This window comes from Aptenodytes patagonicus, chromosome 4, assembly GCF_965638725.1.
Source record: "Aptenodytes patagonicus chromosome 4, bAptPat1.pri.cur, whole genome shotgun sequence".
Classification (NCBI taxonomy): Eukaryota; Metazoa; Chordata; class Aves; order Sphenisciformes; family Spheniscidae; genus Aptenodytes; species Aptenodytes patagonicus.
Genome location: NC_134952.1, coordinates 69,119,117 through 69,144,173, shown reverse-complemented (window position 1 = coordinate 69,144,173; position 25,057 = coordinate 69,119,117). Strand labels below are relative to the sequence as shown.

The following is a 25,057-nucleotide window of genomic DNA, read 5'->3' as shown; positions in this document are numbered from 1 at the left end:
TTACACAGGTGACACAACACAAACTTTGCATTTCTTACTTGAAAAATACGTACAGTCTACAGGCCCCTGTTTGCTAAGAACATCATTCAGTCAAGGATGAGATAGTATTGAGTACCTTGTGCAGCTGATGGGACCGATTGTAAAGTTGCCAGTCAGTAGAAAGTAAACTTCAAATTGATTGTTACATTTCCAAAGTTCACAAATTTGAGCATTTGTGTGAAAGGTTGTTTCTATGAATATTCCATTTATTCATTAAAGCCAAAATTTTATATTTGGTAAAATGAAATATGAGAGGATCACATTATTTAAAAATAAATTTGAATATTAATATGAATAAATATGTGTGAAAAGATATGATGCTGAATGTTACTTTCTCAATTATCTCAGTACAGTTTATTTGTTTCGATGCTGTCAGAATTCCAATCTCATAGACCTCCTCCCCATGAGGGAACCATTGCCTCCCTCCTGTCTGATATTCTTTGAAGATAAGGATGCTTAGAAGATGTTTTTATTTTTAATCTGCAAGTCCAAAATGTAGTTTGCTTTAGTATGTTCAAAATCTTTATACATACATTTCTGTTAAAATGATGTACTGAGAACTTGTCCATAGTACGGCTGTGACTATGCTGTGTATAATATTGCTATAGATATCAAAGCAAATTTTCTAGTCTGTTTACTGCAAGAATGATGACATACAAGGCTCTGACACATTCCAGTGATGTTCTGCAATAATGCTTTCTGAAGTCTTTGTGAGGGGCTTACGGACTAATCTTGCATTCATGCATCTTCCTTCCTCTATGTGCTGGTTTTGGCTGGGATAGAGTTAATTTTCTTCGCAGTAGCTAGTATGGGGCTATGGTTTGGGTTTGTGCTGAAAACAGCGTTGGTAACACAGGGGTGTTTTCGTTACTGCTGAGCAGTGCTGACACAGGGTCAAGGCCTTTTCTGCCTCTCACACCACCCCACCAGCGAGCAGGCTGGGGGTGCACAAGAAGTTGGGAGGGAGCACAGCCGGGACAGCTGACCCCAACTGACCAAAGGGATATTCCACACCATATGACGTCATGCTCAGCATATAAAGCTGGGGGAAGAGGAAGGAAGGGGGGGGACGTTCAGAGTGATGGCGTTTGTCTTCCCAAGTAACCGTTACGCGTGATGGAGCGCTGCTTTCCTGGGGATGGCTGAACACCTGCCTGCCGATGGGAAGTAGTGAATGAATTCCTTGTTTTGCTTTGCTTGTGTGTGCGGCTTTTGTTTTACCTATTAAACTGTCTTCATCTCAGCCCACAAGTTTTCTCACTTTTACCCTTCCGATTCTCTCCCCCATCCCACTGGGGGGGAGTGAGCGAGCAGCCGTGTGGTGCTTAGTTGCCGGCTGGGGTTAAACCACAACACTAACATCGAGGCTACAGGGGATTTAATTCACAAGTCTTCCATCCTGTCAATAAGCACACTTCCAAACAAAAAAGGGGGTGTGATACAGGAATCAGAAAAATGCTGTGTGTGTGAATCCCAAATTAGTTCCTTGGTTAGAGGAGCGTTGAGGATGCCTATTAATAACTCTAAATTTTACTGACCTCTGTAGCCTAGGTCCTATATCCCTTAACTAATGTTTTTTCCCATCAGAAGCTCTTCATTCCTTCCGTCTCAGAAATTCAAAATCCAGTACTTGCCAGTACACTCAAAGCATCCTAACCCAGAGTTCTCAACTACTCTTTTCCTTCAACCCTTGTTATCCCTGAGCCTTCAAGCCCGTGCCAAAATTCTGTATTCCTTCCAATAACCTCTCTACCATTCCACCCTAATCCTTCCACAAACTAATCCTCCAGCTTAAAGCTTTCTGATCTAAATTCCCCTGTTCTTTCCTTCCCCTTGCAAAGCTCACCCATCCCTGCAACTCAGAGCCTACATACCTAAAAATTGTATCCTCCTGGTCTGTTGAGGGCATCTTCTTTCCCCATACCTTTCACCCTCCTTGTGTCTGCTGGTATGCCCTTTTGTACTCCAGTTAGCTGCTGTCATCAGCTAAAATCACCACCCCATTTGCTCTTCTCTGAAAAGCTTAACCTTGGCTTGTGCCTTGGAAGGCTGAATAGAGGTGGCAGCTGCACATATCCAAATGTCTCTCCACTGGGGGCAGAAAATGAGGGCATGTCTGAGGAAGAAAAGAATACTTGCCATAGTCAGGACAGGAAAATGACACAGCTCCTGACAATTTATAATCTGCTTCAGTGACTTCTTACTCTGACATTTTTTAAAGCAGATGAACAACTTTTCTTGACTTTTTTCCTCCTCAACTAAAGAAGACTATTTCATCAGTGGATGCCATGAAATATCCATGTAGCACTGAAATTCCAAATGGGAAGGTGCCATTATTTTGGGGAAGTAAAATAAGCAGTTTAGAAACTGTTACATCACCAATGGCAGAAAGCTCTCCAGCATGCATTTCAGATTATTACAAGATCAAAAATAATATAACTCATTTACTGCTGTTATCACTAGACAACAGTTAAGTCTGCTACTGAAAATTTTATTTATGGACTGGTTTACACTCTGCATTGTATGCCTATCGGTCTTCTCCAAATAATTTTCGAACCTTTTGACCAGAGTTGACAGAGAGGTTGAAGTCTCAAAGCTAATAAATTTCTACAAGTTCCTTGAAAACTGGCAGACAAGTAGAGGAGAAAGACCCTCTCAGTTCCCCAGCTGGGGGAAAGGCTGCAGCCTGGTAACTAGAATTCTCCAGCACTGGGGGGACAGAGAAGGTAAAGAGAGGAAGAGGAAAAGGGAGAAATGCATGGGCTGTATTTGAAACTTCTTTGAGAGTTCTCACCTTTTACCAAGATTACAGTTATGAAATGCATACACATCGGAAAGCAGGTTTCGGTAATTCCACTTTTTACAGAAAAACTTGCTATCTAAGGGATAAAGTAGTTGGAAAATATGTTGGTTGGGGCATGTACAGACTTCTTAGCCATGCACTTCAGTTTTTCATCAGAAAGGTGATGCAGACAGTCCTAACTAGCACTCAGTTGTAGTAAGGCAAATACAGAATATGCCGCATAAACCCAGTATTTTTAACATTGAATAGTGTAAATAGAACAAATGCATTTTCATTTCATCAAGAGTATTTTCACAGTATTTCATTGCATGGATGCTGACAACTTCACTTCGGATAGCACTGCTGTTACAGCTGAGGTAGCTGAAGGAGATAGCTGTTTTGTATCTATTAGAATGGCTTGTGTGCCTGGAAGCTTTTTTTCTTCTGTTATGTCAGTTGACCTAGTGAGAGATGTAGTCTGTCCTCACAAACCTTGCCCACTTTAATTAGAAATCATTAGTATAGTCCACATAGCAGAATTCCATGCAACCCTGTGCCTAAGCAGAACAGCTGCAGCCAGCTCTCTGCTATCCACCCCTTGATGTGCTCTGCTGTGTCCTAGGTGGCTTGATAGCTGGCAGAGCCCCTGGAACAGGCAGGAAAAACAAACAACACAAGTCTAAGAGGTCAGCTTTAGGATTTTACTTAATATATAAAATTGAACCAAGATCTTTGAATTTAAGGAAGAAACTGAAGGTTGGAAGCTAACGCCTGTCTCTTTCAGGTATAGAGCAGTTGCCTCCTGGAGCCGCGTTCAGGGAATTGGAATCCCTATGATCACTGCTATTGAAATTTTCTCCATTTGGCTTCTGTCCTTCATACTGGCTATTCCAGAAGCAATTGGTTTTGCTGTGGTACCTTTCAGATACAAGGATGAAGGTTATGTTACCTGCATGCTCAATCCTACAAACAATTTTATGTTGGTAAGTAACATCCTTTCTTCTCTTTTTGGAATCCACAGTATATAGGTTAGACAATTAAGATACTGGATTATAATACGCTTTAATCATCCATTAAAGTGCAAAATGTATTCTAATCTATATTGGTGCAAACAGGATCCTTCATTTACAGTGACCTGTCTCTACTTTCAGCCAGAGATACTAAATGGGACTTTACAACATTTTCATTTCTTCACTACTGAGGATTCTTAATACAGAAATTTGCAATTCGGGCCTGCTTAAAGTACAATCAAGAGATGTATCAGGGTAGCCAGAGCCTTGCAAGGTATTGTGTTTCTAGGTATAACACCTTGGAGCTTGTAACTGTCAAAAACCGTGTTTCACCATGATTAGTCATCATTTTGCATGCAGTAGCCAGCTCTTTTGGCAGATAAAGAAAAGGGTGGGGCCATGCTCTAACATAACTTTTCCTACTCTATATGCACTTACAAAGTCAAACAGAGAATAATCCCTTCATTTACAAGAAATCATGACTATAAATCTGACAGACTCACATCTCCAACCTAGGTAGCTTGGGCACTGTTAGCTGTCGTCTAGATACAGCAACTCAAGAGCAAGAGAAGTGCCTGAGACACACCAGGCTTCTTTGGCACGTTTCATAGCCCTCATCCTCTGTGCTACTGCAACTTAACAGTTGCCAATACCCACATTAGCTTGTTCAAAGCAAGTCAGGTGAGTAGTCACTACAGAATTAATAGGTCTTTACTGCATAGGGGGATAGTGATTTTCCGCCTGGCCTTACACTGAGAAAATGGGAAAGTGGTATCTTACATTTTTTCCTTTGTGAACCCAAAGAAGGGCCAGCCACCGTTCACCCAGTAATAAAAAAAGAGTAATATTCTGTTTTGTCTCAGAGAAGGCAGATAGTGCAAGTCTTAAGTCTTGAGGGAAACTCAATTTTTTTCCGGACTAGAATTTTTCATGATAGAGTGCAAGTTTCTCTTTTTTGAACGTCTGGCACTTCTCCTTTTAATGGATCAGAACATGGCTTGGGCTAGAATTGGGAAGGATAGGGCAAACTGGAGCTAGGAAATCTAGAAAATAAAAAGTGTGGATGATTAGTGTTTTTCAGTGGAACATCCCCAACTTTGGTAGGGTTACACAGACTGCAGGGATGGGAGAAAGAGCAAGAAACAATTGCAAGAGAAGACAAAAGGAATTCCCTAATGAAAATAATTAACGCGGGTGAAGATGGAGTGGAATTGCCCGGGAATTACTATATCTTTGTTTCTAAACTACAGACTACATGACTGTAGGTGCTGTAGTTATAAGAATATGATTTATGAAATGTACACTGCAGCAAATTTCCCTTTTGTAATGGCTGTTTTTCTCCACAAATGTGCCTGGACAATCTTCACTTCCTCTCTCCCTAAGAAAAAGAATAGCTTTCTCTTCCGTCTTCTCAAAAACACTACAGTTCAGGTCTTCCATAGGCATGCTAACTTTAATGATGATTTTTCTATTCTTAATGTGGTAAGTAGAATAGCTTGTTTTCTTTTATTAGCAGGAATTAGTATCTTTTACTTGCTCAGCATAATTCAAAAGCTTCAAATCTCCCCACGCCAGTTTGATTTTCAAGGAAAAAAACCAGCATTTATGTCCAAGCTGAGAGTAAATGTTGGACGTGTCAGTCAAAATGGAGTGTGTTGTGTTTCAATGCGTTGCAAGCAAGTACAAACATGAGATTAAAATGGAAATACCATTTTAACCTTAACGGTAGTATTTACTACCACAAACACCACAATAAACAATTACAAAACTTCGGGAAGGATTTATGATTAACTTCTGTTTTTAATAGGAGCTTTATTCATGTTTAAAGCTATCCTTGAAAGACTTAAAAGATTCATGTTAGACCATGATTCCCAAGAGGCTGAGTGCACTAGGAAGCTTGTTTAAAATGCACATTTCCTGTAGAAAAGCAGTTCCATGTGGGCTTTCAAGACAAACAAAAGAATGTCTACTTCTCTTAAATCAACCCAATTTTGTGCTTTGATGTAAGCTTTGTGAAACTCAGATTCCACAATTAATCATTTACAGACATTTTCATGTAGGTTTTATAACTTCACAAAGCCAGGTCCTCATACAGAATTGACGCGTTAGTCAGGGTCGTGACACAGAACTCTATATTTCTTGATGGACAGGCAACGTTCACGAAAGCTGGTAGACTGATACGACAGAAAGTTTTCCTTGTAAACATAGCATGGTTTTACACAGTACACATTTTGTTGTGCTGCCCAATAGATTCTAGTCTGACTTGGAGGAATTTGCCACGGAAAAGATAATTGTCTCCATGTATTTGTAATCCTTTTCTCTGCAGAAGGAGTGGTAATTAGATTTCCCCTCAGTACAAACTCTTCAAATATGAGGCATATTTTTTTCTGGTTTTCTGCTGGCAGCAGCTCTGCTCCCAGTGGGGGAAATTCTGCCCCCAAGGACACTGCAACTATGCAGCAGACTGTAGCTCCTCCTCACGAAGGGATGAGGCTAACGGGGAAACAAGCTAATCAACACAATTAAAAATGTCATGTGAGGTGGGGTTGTGGCCTAGATACCAGCAGCATACTCTAAATTAGCGAGCGCTGTGAGCAGCTAACTGTTGGGGCAGAGGGAGAAAAATTAAAAGCATTCCCTTTTTCTTAGTAAATCAACTTTCTAGTGTCACTAAAGCAGATTTAAAAATGAACATTATTAATAACTAGTCTATTAATTGCATCCATTTTTTTCATCGTTCAAAGTTTTGTACCGTTCAGTTTTAAATGTAAACAAGATGTCAAAAGTTTGACTTTTTCAAACAGGATTCATATAATCCTCAGTTATTAGCATTTTGACATTTGGTGTGGGAACTGTGATGTTACAAGAGCACATCCGCTAGGAATAAACAAGCTAGAGGAAAGATTATGAGAAAGAAGGTTCCCTTTTACACACATCCATCTCAGTGACTAATAACATAGAGACAGGAAGTATTTAAAATGTCATATTTCAGTGCACACTTTTGGCTGAGCACAAAAGTTAAAAACCACAATACAGTATTTTCTCAAGTCTGAAAATATAATAATCTACAGAAAAGAGTAATTTTAAGTGTTTTGTCAAATGTAGTATTTCCCATAATACATAAATGTATTAACTTAAGCCACAGCTTAAATCACAGCTAACACTTAAAATTACATAGCAAAGCACTGCTACTCTATCAAGTCCCTCGGTGTCCCGTCACAAAAGGCAAATTGTATGAATGGCAGGCAAGGGGTTAAAAGTAACTGTTCCACAAGAAGCCACCCGTCCTAAGCTTTGCATACATCAGACAAACACTTATGAAGTGGCTCCTATCTGCCCAGTACATAAGCAAACCAACTACCAATCTTTTCACTGATAACAAAAGGTGATTAAACTTACAAGACATTTTGAATTTTCCTTTTTTGGAATAAGGACAGAAGCCGTAGAGGTAAATGGCATTTCCTGAGACAGGCTTTTAGTAAGATTTGTTATCTCAAACTGACACAGTCTACATTTTGGCATGTCTGTTTCATGAAACTGGATTCCAGTTTTCATGGATGAGTGTAAATGTTCAGAAAACACAATGGAAAAAAATTAATTCCAACCCAAGACAGATTGCAACAAAGGTACAGGCAGGCTATCCGTAAGGTAAAATAAATGTTTACACTGCCACAATTCCCACTTTGATGTTGGTCCAAAACAGATCAACAATAAGAAAGTTTACATAACTTGTGCTGTTTACCAATAGACAGATACCAGCGTACCAACTGTCACGCTTTCCAAGACCTTTCTGTGGTACTTTCCATCGAATCATAAGAAAATATCTTCTCTTTTCTTTACCTTATCTACAGTTTTACAAAGATGCAAAGGATTGGTGGCTGTTTGGTTTCTATTTCTGCATGCCACTGGCGTGTACTGCCATCTTTTATACGCTAATGACTTGTGAAATGTTAAACAGAAGAAACAGCAACTTGAGAATCGCTCTCAGTGAACACCTTAAGCAGGTAAATATTAGGAACACCAATGTTTGAAAATACTGTTGTTCTCTCTTTGGGTTAACTTAGAAATGTTTCAAAGTGTACTTGAATACAGTACATTACAGAAATAGAAAGTGAGGATGTAGGTTATTTATGACGTTAAGGTATTCATTTAAACCCGGAACACAAGACTAAATCATAGTATAAGGAGGTGTTGAAGACAGCACGCTCAGGAAACTAGCCAGTTTCTTTCTTTTCTTAAGTATGTATGACAGTTGTGCTCTCCTGCTCTTTAACCTCAAATCGCTACTGGCTAAATGCTTTGAAATTTAACTACAAGGATTTGCCAAAAAAATGTTTCTTTTTATTCATAAAGATATGACTCCATGGGTCCTCCCCACTTTTGGCACACTTTGATATGAAACTTTAGTTTCATATAAAAAGCAATTGTAGAATAACCTGGTTTAGAACAGAATGGATTTTTTTTTTCAGGGTTATTGCAGTACCACTACTGTAGCTGCTTTGAAAAGAGCAACAGGAGAATGGTACAAACAATTGATCATAGAGCAAAGTCACTCACAGAACTGTCAGATCTCGCTTTGCTGTTTTTGCAGCACTGTCTGATGTTTAATTGCTAACTGAAATTTTAAAAACAATCTGTAGTTTTTCCCCTGCGTTAACATCAGCCCCTCAAATTCCACTCTTCCTTTCAAATTCCACATTCACAGATGTGAATCCCTAAAGCAGTCCTCTCTGCATCGGAGTGCGTTCTCTCAGAGGTTCCTCCTCTGCTGGTTCATTCCAGATCAGGGCAGACCAGAAAATCCTCCCCTTGTGCAGATGGTCCACTTTTTCCCCTCATCCAGCCCAGGGCCTGCAACACAGTCTGTCCTAGGGCCACGCACAAGCTACTCCACCCATTAGAACTAGAATGGTATGTACGGGGTGGGGGAATCCACCCTCCAGCTTTCCCATCCTGACGTGCAGTGCCCAGCAAGCTACTCAGACTGTTTGCTGGACGATGACTTTATGCCACAACTTACGAATGCTTGTCTATTTAACTATCACCCTTTGCCCTTCTTTCTTCCTTCCTTCCTTCCCTACAGCCTTGTCCACATTAATGTCTAGTCATGATCCTTTTCGTATTTTGATAAAAACTGCTATTGTAAGAAAGAAGAAACAATAATAGTCATATTCAAATCTAACATGACTTACTGTAATCACACATTTGACTTTAAGTGTTACGATGACAGAGCCTTGCAATGCTTGTTATTGTTACATTACAGTGGCAGTTTCAGAAGTGGTGTTCTTATCCCTTCATATGCTTCTCTATCAAATCCATGCCTACCAAGCACCACTGTTATGCATTGTCAAAAATCCACTAAAACCTCCGTAAATCTCTAGACCCATATAAAATATCCATTAAATTGAAATTATTTCCTAAGCATTATGAGATTAAGCTGTAATACAGACATTTCTAAAGTTTTGTTTGTAGAGGAACTATTTACTTAAGAACATCAAGATCACATAACAAGGATCACATAGCAAAATCAATATACTGTGCAGTATCCCTTTATGTAACATGATGCATACTAAATATAAAATAATACATCAGAGACAATTTGACATCCTGACTAGGTACATGCTTGAATGAAACTTTTATTGCCAATTGATTTAGGTGTCTTGGGTTTACAGATTGCCCCACATCAAGGATTAGGTACAAGTGGTTTATCAAGCAGGTGTGATCCCAGTTTCCCTCATGAAAACGTTTTCTTGCAGATTATGCATGTTTCTGAAGAAAGAGGTTTATCTGAGGGATTGCCAGAAAACTTAATCCAGTGTAGAGGAATAAGAACAGCTGGGAAAGTAATAAGGTTCAGGAAAGCCCAGCAGTGGATTTTCCTTGGCTAACATCTACAGTGTCCTGGCAATGACCTGTGTGCTCCAGCTGCTCCAGTCTCAGTGATGAGCAGGTTCTGTTGAGGATGGCCAGAATCAAGAACATGACAAGCCCCATAAAAACCAGTTCAGGGACATCAGGTAGTCTGGAAGCTGTGCTTTGGGAATCCTTGCATGCTCTATCCAGATTACTTTGCCGCCAACATCATTACACTAAAATCACCTACCAATATGAATTAGGCACTCAGTCATAGTTATCTTTACTTCTTTTTCTAGCGTCGAGAAGTTGCAAAGACAGTTTTCTGTTTAGTAGTGATTTTTGCTCTTTGCTGGTTCCCTCTCCATTTGAGCCGAATTTTGAAGAAAATGGTATACAATGAAAGAGACCCCGGCAGATGTGAACTGCTCAGGTACTTCATTTTCTATGTCAATCAATTGTTTATACTGAAAAAATATAATGCCGCACACTTGGAGTTTATGTGAGAAATGTCATTGTGCATGCAACTGTGGTGTTAGAAGAGCAAACACTTTATTTTATGACTTTTCAGCTGCATCCATTTTCAGGGGTTTCAGTTTTAATGGGGTAGCGTAATTTCAATAAATGTTGTCTGTCAGCATTGCAGTCACTTTCCTCTGGCTTTTGTGAACTTCTGTGAGAGAGGTTATTACAGACCTGGCATGGTACAAGATTAGATTGAGGGAGTTAGGTAAGAGAGAATTAGTTTCTGTGACAGAAGAGGTTGTAACCACAAAAAGCACAGATGCTTCTACAGTGTATGAACAGATGTAATGTTTTGCTTTCTCTTTTGTTGCTTAGTTTCTTGCTGCCATTGGATTACATCAGCATCAACCTGGCAACCATGAACTCTTGTATAAACCCAATAGCTTTGTATTTTGTGAGCAAGAAGTTTAAAAACTGTTTCCAGGTAAGATCTTCTTGGTAAGATTTTATGTCCAGTTAATGAACTGTATTAAACCACTTAGTTATTATCTATTTTTAGCAGCTGGGAGAAGAGGCATGCAAAGGAATGAAAGAATATAAATTGTCTAGTTTACCAGCTAGCAGCTCACATAGCACACATACCAAACTGAAAGTGGAACTATCCACTTTATCGGAAATGCTAAGCCAGTAAATAAGTTTGACGTAGTCCTCATACGTAAACATGTAAACCGAGATAGACACGCTCTTGTAAGTACTATTTATCTGCATGTGACACGTACATGCAATAGAATTTGGTTGATAACATATTTCCCACTCTAGATGAAGACAAAGAACACATACATAGGACACCAAGCTGCCTGCAGTTAAACAATCCCATTAACGACTAAAATTTTCAGGCTTGAATACCAGTGCAGGCACCTGAGTTGACTTTGGCAATTAAATACGCGTTATGGCTTTTACCTGTATTTTTCCAGTTCCTACACATGAAAACTTATTTTAAGGCTAAAATAATTTCCTTGTGACACTGTGCCTCTGCAAGTCTGCGTTCACCTAATAAAGGCAATACAGGAAGAAAGAAAATGAAAGCATATAGTGGTAAAGTAAGTAATGAAATGGAAAAGGAAGACTGAAATAGCTTTATCTGCAAAGAAAAACAAAAGGCGACAGGACTGTACCACTAAACTTTAAGTCTGCGAATAGGCAACTCAAGCTACTGAAAAAATGTAATAAATTATTAGAATAGGGAATACCTGTTTGTCTGTAGCCTGCTCAGACTTACAAACTATTTTAAGGGAGTATTTTCACATGATAAATAAGAAGTCAGCTTTGCTTTTTATGGTCCCCTACTTCATTTGGGAACTGTGGAGAGGATAATATGCCTGAACTTGTCCTCAGGTGAAAGGGAGAAGTAACAGTGAGTACTACCAGGCTGCTCCTCGTATCATTAGTTCATCCTTCCCATTTGTCCTTCCAAATAAAATTACCATCCAACAACTCTAATTAAAGAATTTTCAGCTATAATTTAATCCTTCCCCTTTCCCTTCTAGTAGCAAGGTCATTAATTCAGGCAATCTTTCGATTTTGTATTTGAGTTTCTCACCCTACCTCTGTTGTTATTTTACATACCCACCCATAGATAGATAGTACATATATCTTAAGTCTGGCTTTACCTCTCTGCAACACTCCCTTCTCATTGAGTTTACAGAAGTCATGGATCTACTGCTGTTATTGCCATTGCTCCTCTGAGGCCCTAACTCTTTCCTCTAAAGTAGAGATTCCATCTACATAGAATTAGGCACTAGTGTTTGTGAAGGGAGGGGACGATAGCTGAAGAATCCTTTCTGCTCCTTTCAGAAGAGACAACTGAACATACCAGCCTGTGAAGAACCTGGGAGTATGATCCTGAATGACCTTCTGTTCTTAACTGTGAAAAATTATACGCCTCAATGTATTCACTGTCCCTTTTCCTGAACAGTTTTGTCTTCTTCTAAGATGTGAGAAGAGACCTAAGTCACAGACTGGGCAATTTTCTTCTTTTCTCTTACATGCTAAGCAGCACGCTGCTACTTAAATTTGAAGTGCAGTGATAAAGAGGGAAAAAAAAAACCCAACTCGGCTCTTACAATATGTATTGAGTTCTGTCAGTTCTCAATCTATTTACCTTAGTCAAACAAATTTCCCTTGTGATACCGTGGAAGTTTTTCTTGAATAAGAGGCATAGGCTGGGCCTAATTTGCTGCATTTGTGATGTTTAATGACAAGAATTGTTTGCATCCTAGGATAAAAAATTTGCCTGAGTGCAACTATCACTCCCTTCAGCTAGAATCGTCTGTTCATTTCTGAATGAAAAATATGGCTGGCAATCTGCATAGAGTTGATAGATTTGTGTTAAGCTTTTTTTTTTTCTTTTTCTTTTATTTCCAGTCATGTCTTTGCTGTTGCTGCTCCCAATCTAAGAGTCTAGTGACTTCAGTGCCCATGAATGGAACAAGCATTCAGTGGAAAAATCAAGAACTAAACAATCACAATACAGATCGAAGCAGCCATAAAGACAGCATAAACTGAAAATTAAGGACTTTGATACCACTTCAGAATCAAACAGGAAAAAAAAAGTCACGACAAAGCTATTTTAACAGGAAGCCCAGTGACTGTTCCATAATCAATTCAGACATGCGCACCCTTGTACCTAATTCTAGAGGTGGCTGAGTAGATTGACTGACTATAACTGTGATGTTCTGTGAACTGAAATCCACTGGATGGTAATTCTGTCTCTGAAAATGATATCGATGTGATTATGACACCAAAAAACTGACTTGAAGTACACAGGTGGTTTGCTCTTCTGAACCAAGCAGGAAGTGTCCAGTGTCTGTGACTGGTACAATACAATCTTTTTACCTGATTGTCACCTAGAATTAACCACTCTGGAATTTTTCAGAAGATATCAAAATGGACTCAGTCTGTGACTATATTTTCTCTCTGCCCATTTGTCTTTTAGCTTTTATTTGTGTGGTGGATATATTCCATGCACCAGTATGTTTTGCATGTTGTTGTTGTTGTTTTTCAGGTTTATGTTGGAAAATGTTTTGGTCCACACCAGTATTTTATTTACTTATGTTACAATGGGTCAGGACACTAGCTGGGCAGTTCACATTTGTAGCACTTCAGTACTCAAAAATAGGAAGAGACCATTTAAAGTAGCATCAACATTTGGCACTTAAGCACAAATTAATACCCAAAAAAAGAGGTATTAATAATACAGTACTATACTGTGTTATTTATTCTAATGCTCTGAACAAAATAAACATAATAAACATAATCTATATCAGCAAAAAGAATGAAAGATGCCCACAGAGGGGCACCTTACAATGTGTTTTTAATTAACCTGCCATGTTAATTCTTAAACTATATGAACCTAGTAATCTATTTAGACTATAGCTGCGTTAAATCTAAGTTGAAATGAGGGTCAGTGGAACACAGTGAAACATCATTACAGCTGTCCAAAGAGTTCTGAGAATATGGTTATTATCATAGCAACTGTGCACAACACTACTTACACATTGTGAACATGAAGTTATAGTCATAGTGAATGCAGAACTGTGGAAGTCCATAACAGTTGGATGTGCACAAGGATATTTTGTGCCTTATGCTTACAGAGTTCTTTGTCTTACCCTCACAACGTTCAAAGATTTTAATGGGGTTTGATAGTTTATTAGAATTGTTAACCATACAAATGCTATGAATAATATATAGAAAATATTGCTTGCATACATGTAAACTGGTGATTTACTTATTATTTCCATCCATTATGGTTACATGGCAAGAGATTCCTCGTTTGGCTATAAAAATTTTTAATAGGTAGCCTTTCATTAAATAGTGGAATTAAATAATGTGGTGTCATATATAATATGCCTCATGCACAAATCTGCTAGGAAATGTATAGCATCTGTTGTGCAGGGCTAAGAAGCAGTAATTAAAATTCCACAAATTTTTAAACATCCGTTACTTTTCAAGTGAAAGATATAATCCTGCATATTTTTATTTACGAGGTCAAAATGCTAGTGCCTACAGTGATTTCTGCTGCACAAGTTTCCCAAATGTTTACATTCACACAAATCTTCTAAAGTATATTAAAAAAAAAGTTCTTTAAATTGGTTTATGTATTTTGTGTGCTTTTGTCTCTGTGACATATATGCGTGTATAAATACATACAAATTTATGTTCATATGTTATAAACCTAAATACAGTCTTCTGACAGTGCTCTGTAGTAGTGCCTAAGAGCATGGTATTGAATGAGACTTGGCTGAATTTTATTCAAAACATTTCATCCTCAAAATGTATCAAAAATCATAGTAAATGAGTAACAATGCTTTCCTTTAAGAAGGTTGAATTACTGAGTCTCTTTACATCCTGACACCTTCACTGCTCCTTTGACAGAATGTATTAAGCAGATGATAAAGGCAAACAGAAAACAGACATGAGGAATGGATTGAAGTTGTAAATTGCCCCTTCTTTATTTCAAGGCAGGAAAAAGCTTTGTGTGCATTCCCCTCTTCTGTTATTTATCAGATTGTTAGATGAACCAAAAAAATCATACTATACCAGCAAATCAATAATCTGGTTGTTCAGAGACAATCTTTTCTACCTGTCTACATAAGACAGTGAGCAGTAGAGACAATCCAGGACAGAAACTTTCGGACTCTTAACTTCTACAAAAAAAAAAAAAAGCATCTACCTGCAAAAGTTTCAGACCCTGAAATGGACCATTTTTAGGCTTTACCAGCACTGATACCAACCACAAGTCATGAAAAGCTAACAGTTTTCCTTCCAGTGTTAACACTTCAAACATCTATTGCTTTCAAACCAATAGTGGCTCTATTATGTGGCAAAGATATATGCATGTGCACACACAAAGCATACTTGAAGCTAGTTCAGCCTAGATGGAAAAAACATCTTCCAACTGCCCAAAGAGCTGACTGACCTTAGTGGCAGCATTATAAAATACAAATCTTTTTAACTAAGGAAAAAAAGAAGGTAAAGTATCTAACACATGTGAGAGGTGTTTTTTAGAATGCTTTAGAATGTTTTTTGGAAGCTTACTTGGGGATCAAAGCCTGCAAAAACTAATTGGTGATCCTCGTTCCATCTCCTCCAGCCAGTGGAAGGACAGATAGAGCCTAAATAACAGTGACAAGTGAGGTCTCAGAGGGGTCTCAGACTCTTTTTTGCCGTGCATGCTCTTTTGTATTTGCACTGGCGGCTGCTGCTCCCACTCACAAACCAATCATACAGACAAAGGGTGTTACAATGGGGCAATTATGGTGAGGGGGGAACTGTTTCTGTAAAACTTACTAAGGTACTTACTTTCTAAATTCTCTCCTATTCTTCCCACTGGTAATGGTAAATATTTCTCCTAGTATTGTATCTACCCTCAATTCTGAAAAAGCTACCTTTCCAAAAGAACCAACAAAAGTCTTCCACAATTCTGAATTTCAACCATATTTAATTTTAACCTTTCCTTTTCCTGCCAAGTTCTGCAAAAAGGTGCTCTGGCATTTCTCTTTGTGCATCAAAAACAGTGTAGGTTCAGTTGGGATTTTCCTCTGCTGTTGCACAGAAGCTGCTTTCTCTTCTACATCAGAACAACTTTCCACAAGAAGTATCCTTCCATCCTCCTCTTATTTTATAGATGTTTTCATGTCTGCTGTTTGCATTCCTCTCAGCTGAACCAAGCCTGGCTTTTCTCTACAGCTGACAGGATCTCTATTCCACAAGTTTCAGATTAATTTCTTACACTTTTTGTAACATCTGTTCATCATAATCAAAATCCATTTAACTATCACAATCATCTTTTTTGTGGACTTCACAATTCCCAACTCTTTTCAGTCCAGTCAGTGTAAAATTTCATTGACTGTTTCCTCTTGTAGACAGTCTCACATCTCAACTTCAAACACTTTGCAGAGTTTTCTTTAATTTTAGAATCCAGTTATTCACCTTGTTTTCAAGTTGCATTTTTTCCAAACTACCTCACTAAACATTTCCTCTTTGGTGTATTTTATACTTATTTGCTTCAAAGATACAGCATACACAGGTTTTCACTTATATTTATGTTTGTATCTATTTATTTACATATGAAACTCTGCACTTCAGACCTGACCTAGCCAGCTCCTGTGCTTTGGAAAAAAGTGCCTGTGTAGTAGTTCATCATAAATCTCACCTGACAGAACTATTAGCTTGGTTCTGTGAAAGGAGGCGTATGCAATTCTCATGTCTGAATATGTTTATTTTTGCTTTTAATATAGTCAGTTTCAGGTGTTTACCTGTCTATCCCTCCATCTTTCAAAAACAACTATGAACTCCCTACCCACTTTCAATAAATTTTACAGAACAGAGTTATATCATTATGAAGTTACAGATAATTTCACAAAAACTGCAGGATGGGTAGAAGAGCAAGATCCTACTTGTGCTCTATGCAGAAAATTGCTGAAATGGAGTTTATATGTACTTAACAAATTCACATGATAGAGAGATGTTATGAGCATTACAGATGCAGAAAAAGCTTTGATCAGAGCTTGCAACTTGTAAGACATCTGAGAATCCAACCACAACACACAAATTCTTGGAAGCCAGTATTTGTAAGTTCCATTGCTTGTGGAATTACTTGCTTTTTTACTGTTTCTCTCTCATCATTTACATATTTACCACAATCTTGTTACTATATAATTTGATTCTGTGAAGCCTTATGGGTTTCAGTTTGTGAGAAGACATGGTACAAATTCAAATTCTGCTGCATTTGTATGAATAGATTTCTGCTCAAATGTCCCTGAGGCAAAGCATGCATTTTCATTAGAAGAAACACACTTGGACTGCATGCTAACATTGCCTTGCAAAATTTCTTCCAGACAATCAGTTGTGCAAAGCCTGGCTCAGTGAAATATTCCTAATTTACACTCCTTGCCCTTTCAAAGACTAAATAAAGGAATTATCTCCAAAATCAGAGTAAGAGAAGACACATGAAAACCTTACAGAACTGAAACAATTCCCAAGTTGCCTAGGAAAAAAAACCCAACTAAAACCAGGCATGTTTAAAATGTGGCTCTAAAAGAAACACAGCTTATCATTGGTCCAAGTGTGGGAAAGGAAGATAAGAACTAAATAAAAAAATGTAGGTCATCTCCAGTTTCTCTAAAGGAAGATGAAATTAATTGACCTCTAGTATCTCATCTAGAATCAGCTTCTTCCCTGTACAGATACCACTGCTTCTGAAATAAACTGTTGCTTGAGTCACAGTTTTGCAGTCTCATTAGTTACAGTAGCTTATTATTACAATAAAGCTCAACATAATAAGTGTTACAACTGATAAGAAAAAAGAATTTATTCCATTCTTCAGCAGCACTCTCCCACATTTCTCAGAGTAACTGAGTATCTGCAAACTGCTGTGAAATCAATGATTTGGAAATACTTGGTGCATCTCAGAATAAGGCCTTTACTTTAATCCCATGCTGCTTTAGTCCTTGGGAGTAAAAAGACTGAGTCTACAAGTTACTGAATCAAGCATCCAAAATGATTAATGAGAAGCATTTCTAAGCCATCCAAGAGAACATGCATTCTGCTATATATTTTAAACATAGGGGAAGATTAGAAATCATAGAATCATAGAATCATAGAATGGTTTGGGTTGGAAGGGACCTTAAAGACCATCTAGTTGCAACCCCCCTGCCATGGGCAGGGACACCTTCCACTAGACCAGGTTGCTCAAAGCCCCATCCAACCTGGCCTTGAATGCTTCCAGGCATGGGGCATCCACAGCTTCTCTGGGCAACCTGTTCCAGTGCCTCACCACCCTCACAGTAAAGAATTTCTTCCTAATATCTTACCTAAATCTACCCTCTTTCAGTTTAAAACCGTTACCCCTCGTCCCATCACTACACTCCCTGATAAAGAGTCCCTCCCCATCTTTCCTGTAGGCCCCCTTCAGGTACTGGAAGGCTGCTGTAAGGTCTCCCCGGAGCCTTCCCTTCTCCAGGCTGAACAATCCCAACTCTCTCAGCCTGTCTTCATAGGAGAGGTGCTCCAGCCCCCTGATCATCTTTGTGGCCCTCCTCTGGACTCACTCCAACAGGTCCATGTCCTTCTTATGTTGGGGGCCCCAGACCTGAATGCAGTACTCCAGGTGGGGTCTCACGAGAGCAGAGTAGAGGGGGAGAATCACCTCCCTTGACCTGCTGGCCACGCTTCTTTTGATGCAGCCCAGGATACGGTTGGCTTTCTGGGCTGCGAGCGCACATTGCTGGGTCATGTTGAGCCTCTCATCAACCAACACCCCCAAGTCCTTCTCCTCAGGGCTGCTCTCAATCCATTCTCCGCCCAGCCTGTGTTTGTGCTTGGGATTGCCCCAATCCATGTGCAGGACCTTGCACTTGGCCTTGTTGAACTTCATGAGGTTCACATGGGCCCAATTCTCAAGCCTGTCAAGGTCATAGAATCATAGAATCATAGAATCATTAAGGTTGGAAAAGACCTCTAAGATCATTGGGTCCAACCGTCAACCCAACACCACCATGCCCACTAAACCATGTCCCTAAGCGCCACATCTACACGTCTTTTAAATACCTCCAGGGATGGGGACTCCACCACTTCCCTGGGCAGCCTGTTCCAATGTTTAACCACTCTTTCAGTAAAGAAATTTTTCCTCACATCCAATCTAAACCTCCCCTGTCGCAACTTGAGGCCATTTCCTCTTGTCCTATCACTTGTTGCTTGGGAGAAGAGACCGACACCCACCTCGCTACAACCTCCTTTCAGGTAGTTGTAGAGAGGGATGAGGTCTCCCCTCAGCCTCCTTTTCTCCAGGCTAAACAACCCCAGTTCCCTCAGCCGCTCCTCGTAAGACTTGTTCTCCAGACCCTTCACCAGCTTTGTTGCCCTTCTCTGGACACGCTCCAGCACCTCAATGTCCTTCTTGTAGTAAGGGGCCCAAAACTGAACACAGTATTCAAGGTGCGGCCTCACCAGTGCCGAGTACAGGGGCACGATCACTTCCCTACTCCTGCTGGCCACACTATTTCTGATACAGGCCAGGATGCCATTGGCCTTCTTGGCCACCTGGGCACACTGCCGGCTCATGTTCAGCCGGCTGTCAACCAGCACCCCCAGGTCCTTTTCTGCCAGGCAGCTTTCCAGCCACTCTTCCCCAAGCCTGTAGCGCTGCATGGGGTTGTTGTGGCCCAAGTGCAGGACCTGGCACTTGGCCTTGTTGAATCTCATACAGTTGGCCTCGGCCCATCGATCCAGCCTGTCCAGGTCCCTCTGCAGAGCCTTCCTACCCTCAAGTAGATCAACGCTCCTGCCCAGCTTCGTGTCATCTGCAAACTTACTGAGGGAGCACTCGATCCCCTCGTCCAGATCATTGATAAAGATATTGAACAAGACCGGCCCCAGAACTGAGCCCTGGGGAACACCACTCGTGACCGGCCGCCAACTGGATGTAACTCCATTCACCACAACTCTCTGGGCCCGGCTGTCCAGCCAGTTTTTGACCCAGCGCAGAGTACACCTGTCTAAGCCGTGAGCCGCCAGCTTCTCGAGGAGAATGCTGTGGGAGACGGTGTCAAAGGCCTTACTGAAGTCCAGGTAGACCACATCCACAGCCTTTCCCTCATCCACTGGGCAGGTCACCTGGTCATAGAAGGAGATCAGGTTGGTCAAGCAGGACCTGCCTCTCATGAACCCGTGCTGGCTGGGCCTGATCCCCTGGTTGTCCCGCACATGCCTTGTGAGCGCCCTCAAGATGAACCGCTCCATAATCTTCCCCAGCACCGAGGTCAGGCTGACAGGTCTGTAGTTCCCCGGATCCTCCTTCCGGCCCTTCTTGTAGATGGGCGTCACATTGGCAAGTCTCCAGTCGTCCGGAACCTCCCCTGTTAACCAGGACTGCTGATAAATGATGGAGAATGGCTTGGCAAGCTCCTCCACCAGCTCCCTCAGCACTCTTGGGTGGATCCCATCCGGCCCCATAGACTTGTGAGGATCCAGGCGGCATAGCAGGTCATTGACTGCTTCCTCTTGGATTATGGGGGGTTCATCCTGCTCGCCGTCCCTGTCTTCCAGCTCGGGGGGCCGAGTACCCTGAGGATAACTGGTCTGCCTGTTAAAGACTGAGGCAAAGAAGGCATTGAGTACCTCAGCCTTTTCCTCATCCTTGGTGACAATGTTCCCCCCCGCATCCAATAAAGGATGGAGATTCTCCTTGGCTCTCTTCTTGTCATTAATATATTTGTAAAAACATTTTTTGTTGTCTCTAATGACAGCGGCCAGATTGCGTTCTAGCTGGGCTTTTGCCTTTCTCATTTCCTCTCTGCACGACCTAACGAGATCCCTGTACTCTTCCTGAGTTGCCTGCCCCTTCTTCCACAAGCAGTAAACTCTCCTTTTTTTCCTGAGTCCCAGCAAGAGCTCCCCATTCAGCCAGGCCGGTCATCTTCCCCGCCCGTTCTTCTTATGGCGTATGGGGACAGCCTGCTCCCGCGCGTTTAAGACCTCCTTCTTGAAGAACGTCCAGCCTTCCTGGACCACTTTGTCCTTCAGGGCTGTCTCCCAAGGGACTCTCTCAACCAGCCTCCTGAACAGGCCAAAGTCTGCCCTCCGGAAGTCCATGGCTGTGGTTTTGCTGGCCCCCCTCCTTACTTCACCGAGAATGGAGAATTCTATCATTTCATGGTCGCTAAGCCCAAGACGGCCTCCGACCACCACATCTCCCACCAGTCCTTCTCTGTTTGTAAACAGCAGGTCGAGCAAGGCACCTCCCCTGGTAGGCTCACTTACCAGCTGTGTCAGGAAGCTGTCTTCCACACACTCCAGGAACCTCCTAGACTGTTTCCTCTCTGCCATGTTGTATTTCCAGCAGACGTCCAGGAAGTTGAAGTCCCCCACGAGAACAAGGGCTAGCGATTGTGAGACTTCTGCCAGCTGCTTGTAGAATGCTTCATCCACCTCTTCATCCTGGTTGGGTGGTCTATAACAGAATCCCAGCAGGATATCTGCCTTGTTGGCCTTTCCCCTCATCTTTACCCATAAACACTCAACCGTATCATCATCACAATCATTGAGCTCTAGACAATCGAAACACTCCCTAACATACAGAGCCACCCCACCACCTCTCCTTCCTCACCTGTCCCTTCTGAAGAGTCTATAGCCATCCATTGCAGCACTCCAATCATGAGAGTCACCCCACCATGTTTCTGTGATGGCGACTAGGTCATATCTATCCCACTGCACAATGGCTTCCAGCTCCTCCTGTTTGCTGCCCATGCTGTGTGCGTTGGTGTAGATACACTTGAGCTGGGCTATCGATTTCGCCCCCAGCATTGGCATGCTACCCCTAGGTTCATCTCTAGTGAGCCTGGTTTTATCCCCTTCCCCCATCGAACCTAGTTTAAAGCCCTCTCAGTGACCCCCGCCAATTCATGAGCAATGATCCTTTTCCCCCTGTGAGACAGCTGAACTCCATCTGTTGCCAGCAGGCCCAGTGCGGTGTAAACCTCCCCATGATCAAAAAAGCCAAAATTCCGCCGATGGCACCAGCCCCTGAGCCACGTGTTGATCAGGTGTGTTTTTCTGTTCCTTTCAGTATTCTTCCCTACCACAGTGGGGATTGAGGAAAACACTACCTGTGCTCCTGATCCTTCAACCAGTCGCCCCAGTGCCTGGGGCCTGTAGTTCCCCAGGTCTTCCTTTTTCCCCTTTTTAATAATGGGGGCTATGTTTCCCCTTTTCCAGTCAGTGGAAACTTCACCGGACTACCACGACTTCTCAAATATGATGGATAGTCGCTTAGCAGCTTCATCCGCCAGTTCCCTCAGGACCCACGCATGCATCTCATCAGGTCCCATGGACTTGTTCACTTTCAGGTTCCTCAGATGGTCTCGAACCTGATCTTCTCCTACAGTGGGCGGTTCTTCATTCTCCCAGTCCCTGCTTTTGCCTTCTGCGACTTGGGTTTGAGCACTTGCCGGTAAAGACTGAGGCAAAAAAATCATTGAGTACCTCAGCCTTCTCCATATCCTGGGTAACCAGGTCTACTGTTTCCTTCTGGAGAGGGCCCACATTTTCCCTAGTCTTCCTTTTATCACCGATGTACATCCATCATTACTAGACACCACTGCGCTATCCTGTAGCCACACTTCATATTTATTAAAATCTTTGTGTCTAAAGTTTTTGTCTTTTCCCCTCCAAAATTGTTGTACAGTGGCCTCCTTGGTATTGCCTCTGAATAAAGTATACATTTGGATTAGCTTTCTTTCAAATATCCACAGAGTATTAATAAAGCATCCATCTCCAGATACACGGTGTATTCCAATACAGACGCACAATTAAACCACACTACCAGAAAAGTCACAAATTTTTAGGGTCAAGTTTTAAACAGAAAATTAACATAGTACTCTTGGGACAAATGAATACTACAGTTCAGTACTACTAGTGGAAAATACATTGATTTTTTAACAGAAAAAAAAGAAACTATATCACTTTTGCTAATTCAACCAGAACTAAAATAATAATTAAAAGAGAAGATGTTTACATGAATAATGAGAATGTTCACAGTTACATGAGCTGGAATAAAATACTGTAAGGGCTATAAATCTTTATGTTCCAGTATATAAAATAGGTCTAAATTCTGGGGATTAGGAAGACGTAACTATCCAATGCAAAATTCTTTGATTTCCCTGCAATGTTTCTCTAAAGTATTAGGTCCAAGAGACATCTCAACCTCAGAGATAATTGTGAAGAAAGGGAGATGCCTTACTGAGCGTTAACTAACATTGCCTTCTTGCACTGCAAAAACGTCTTTGGCTAATATTTTTTGTAATATCCAGCATCTTCTGGGTTTCCTGTATCACAAATGAACTGCAACAACTCCAATGCCAAGGACTTCTCCAAAATCAAGGAATAATGTTGAATGATTTCCTTTTTATGATCATTTGTATATATGAGAATTTGCTTGCACAGAACTTTAACCAGTGGTTGTTCTTCCATTTAAAGTGCATGTATATATATAAAAAAAACCCCTGATCTTCTCTTCCATTTACTTAAAAAGTATGAGCCATTTAGAGAGAAAGCAGAAAAAAACCCCTGCATAATTTAACTATGCGCACTTCCATACCACATATGACTGTACACTGTGATAACCAAAGATGTGAATAGCCCATTGAGCAATCAAATTCTGAAACGTTTTAACATAAAAGTGTTTGCTGAGAAACAGAAAAGAATGAATAGATTCATAACAATCAAAGTTTCTTTCAATATTCAATATTCTAGAAAAGAGACTAGCACAGTAGTAAATTTGAAAATTGGGTAAATTAACTTGATGACAAATACAAGAATTTGGCCTGGACACCCAAATTTGTTTAAGCTTATGTTTGAAATACCACTGGGATAAAGGCATGAGGTTAATTTACAAACAAAATTATTGGCTACAACTTCCGTATAAAAAAGCAGCTAAAGAAAGATCAAATTCACTTCTAAGATTTCCAGATTTTTCAGACTAGAAGTGGTCTTACATATGAACTGTATCCCAGTTCCGTGTTTCATAATTAATTATGTTTCCAGTTAAGGACTTTTATACATTTTACCAATTTTGTTTTATTTTATTTTTTATAATCTGCTCGGAAGGTATGAAAATCGCATCAAGATTAGCCAGTCTATCTTTACTTACCTGAGATTATAATTTGCTCACACAAGAATTGAATGCATCTACACTGATTGAAATAATAAGAAAATAAAGAAGGATGTTATTTTATTTGCCAGCTGAAGGTATCACCTCAATCAAAGTTAAAACCAGACATTTAAAGTAATTTCAAGTTTCAAGTAGTAACTTGGGATAAAATGCTGAACCTACAGAAGTAAATGCAAAAGTTGCCGCTGACTGCAGTAGGATTGGGGTTTCAGTTAGAATGTATGATGGAGCCCCATCAGCATGGTAACTATGGCAATGCGACTAAGCCCCTTACAGCTAAGCAGGACAGAAGAAGTACAAGATTCTATGGGGCTTGCATGAATCATTGCAAAATTATCATCTCATACGCTCAGGTGGGAAAAGAAGCTTTGGCACACTTTTCCTCCCATAAAATCAGCTTAATAAAAGAAGTCAGAGGTAACAGGGTTCTCCTCTCACACCACTCCACCAACAGAGGCAGGTGGCCAGAATAGGAGAACAGGAAGATTGTCTACTTGCAGGGAACAATCCTCACTATAGAATACTGATATTCTGAAAATCCAGAATATTGTCCTGATCCTGTCCTTACTCCAAGATGTAACTCTTACTTATGCAAGTTATCGCACAGATACCAATAGAATGATCTATGTCAATGCACTTACTGCATGTGTCCTTTTCACTGTTCAGGCATATAATGGAAATGTACAGTTGGCTGGAATATCCAGTATCCCTGACATGCCTACTGCAGTTATGCAGATCAGTTTTACTGAAACAATTCTGGTCTACACTGAAATCAATACCTCTCAGAAATATAGCAATCCTGTATCAGAGGAATCACAGGACCAATATTTATTACTGCAGGGGATGTAGCATGCTGTATTCCTGAAGAAGCTGATACATACAAGAGAAAAGCATCTCTGTGGGGGTTTACTCTGCTGAGTCAAATGGAAAACCTTAAAATTCTCCTGATATATAGACCTCTGGGATCTGCCTCCTTTCAGAAAATGCCATCTTCTGTAGCTGATTACATATTTAGCTGTTCTAAGGATGTATTTTCTAGGCCTTGGGAAAACACAGTTTGCACTAACTAAACACTGCATGAGAACTGTCATGTAAAGTCATTCCCACTTTGCTGTTTTTGCCACGGGTATGTGATTTCATAAGTGTTGTTCTGTATGCAAATAAAATAATCAAGTAAAA

The 25,057-nt window shown here is 40.6% G+C and overlaps 1 protein-coding gene across 1 annotated transcript in view; it reads left to right on the top strand.

The window, feature by feature from the left end:
- EDNRA (endothelin receptor type A) overlaps positions 1 to 14,297 on the top strand; it is a 34,420-nt gene extending 20,123 nt beyond the window's left edge. The window contains exons 4-8 of the mRNA XM_076337102.1: positions 3,606 to 3,804; positions 7,683 to 7,835; positions 9,984 to 10,117; positions 10,525 to 10,633; positions 12,574 to 14,297. Of these exons, the coding sequence (XP_076193217.1) occupies positions 3,606 to 3,804; positions 7,683 to 7,835; positions 9,984 to 10,117; positions 10,525 to 10,633; positions 12,574 to 12,714 (736 nt within the window). The 3' untranslated portion in view covers positions 12,715 to 14,297. The remainder of the gene's footprint in view (positions 1 to 3,605; positions 3,805 to 7,682; positions 7,836 to 9,983; positions 10,118 to 10,524; positions 10,634 to 12,573) is intronic.
- Positions 14,298 to 25,057: the final 10,760 nt, after the last annotated feature.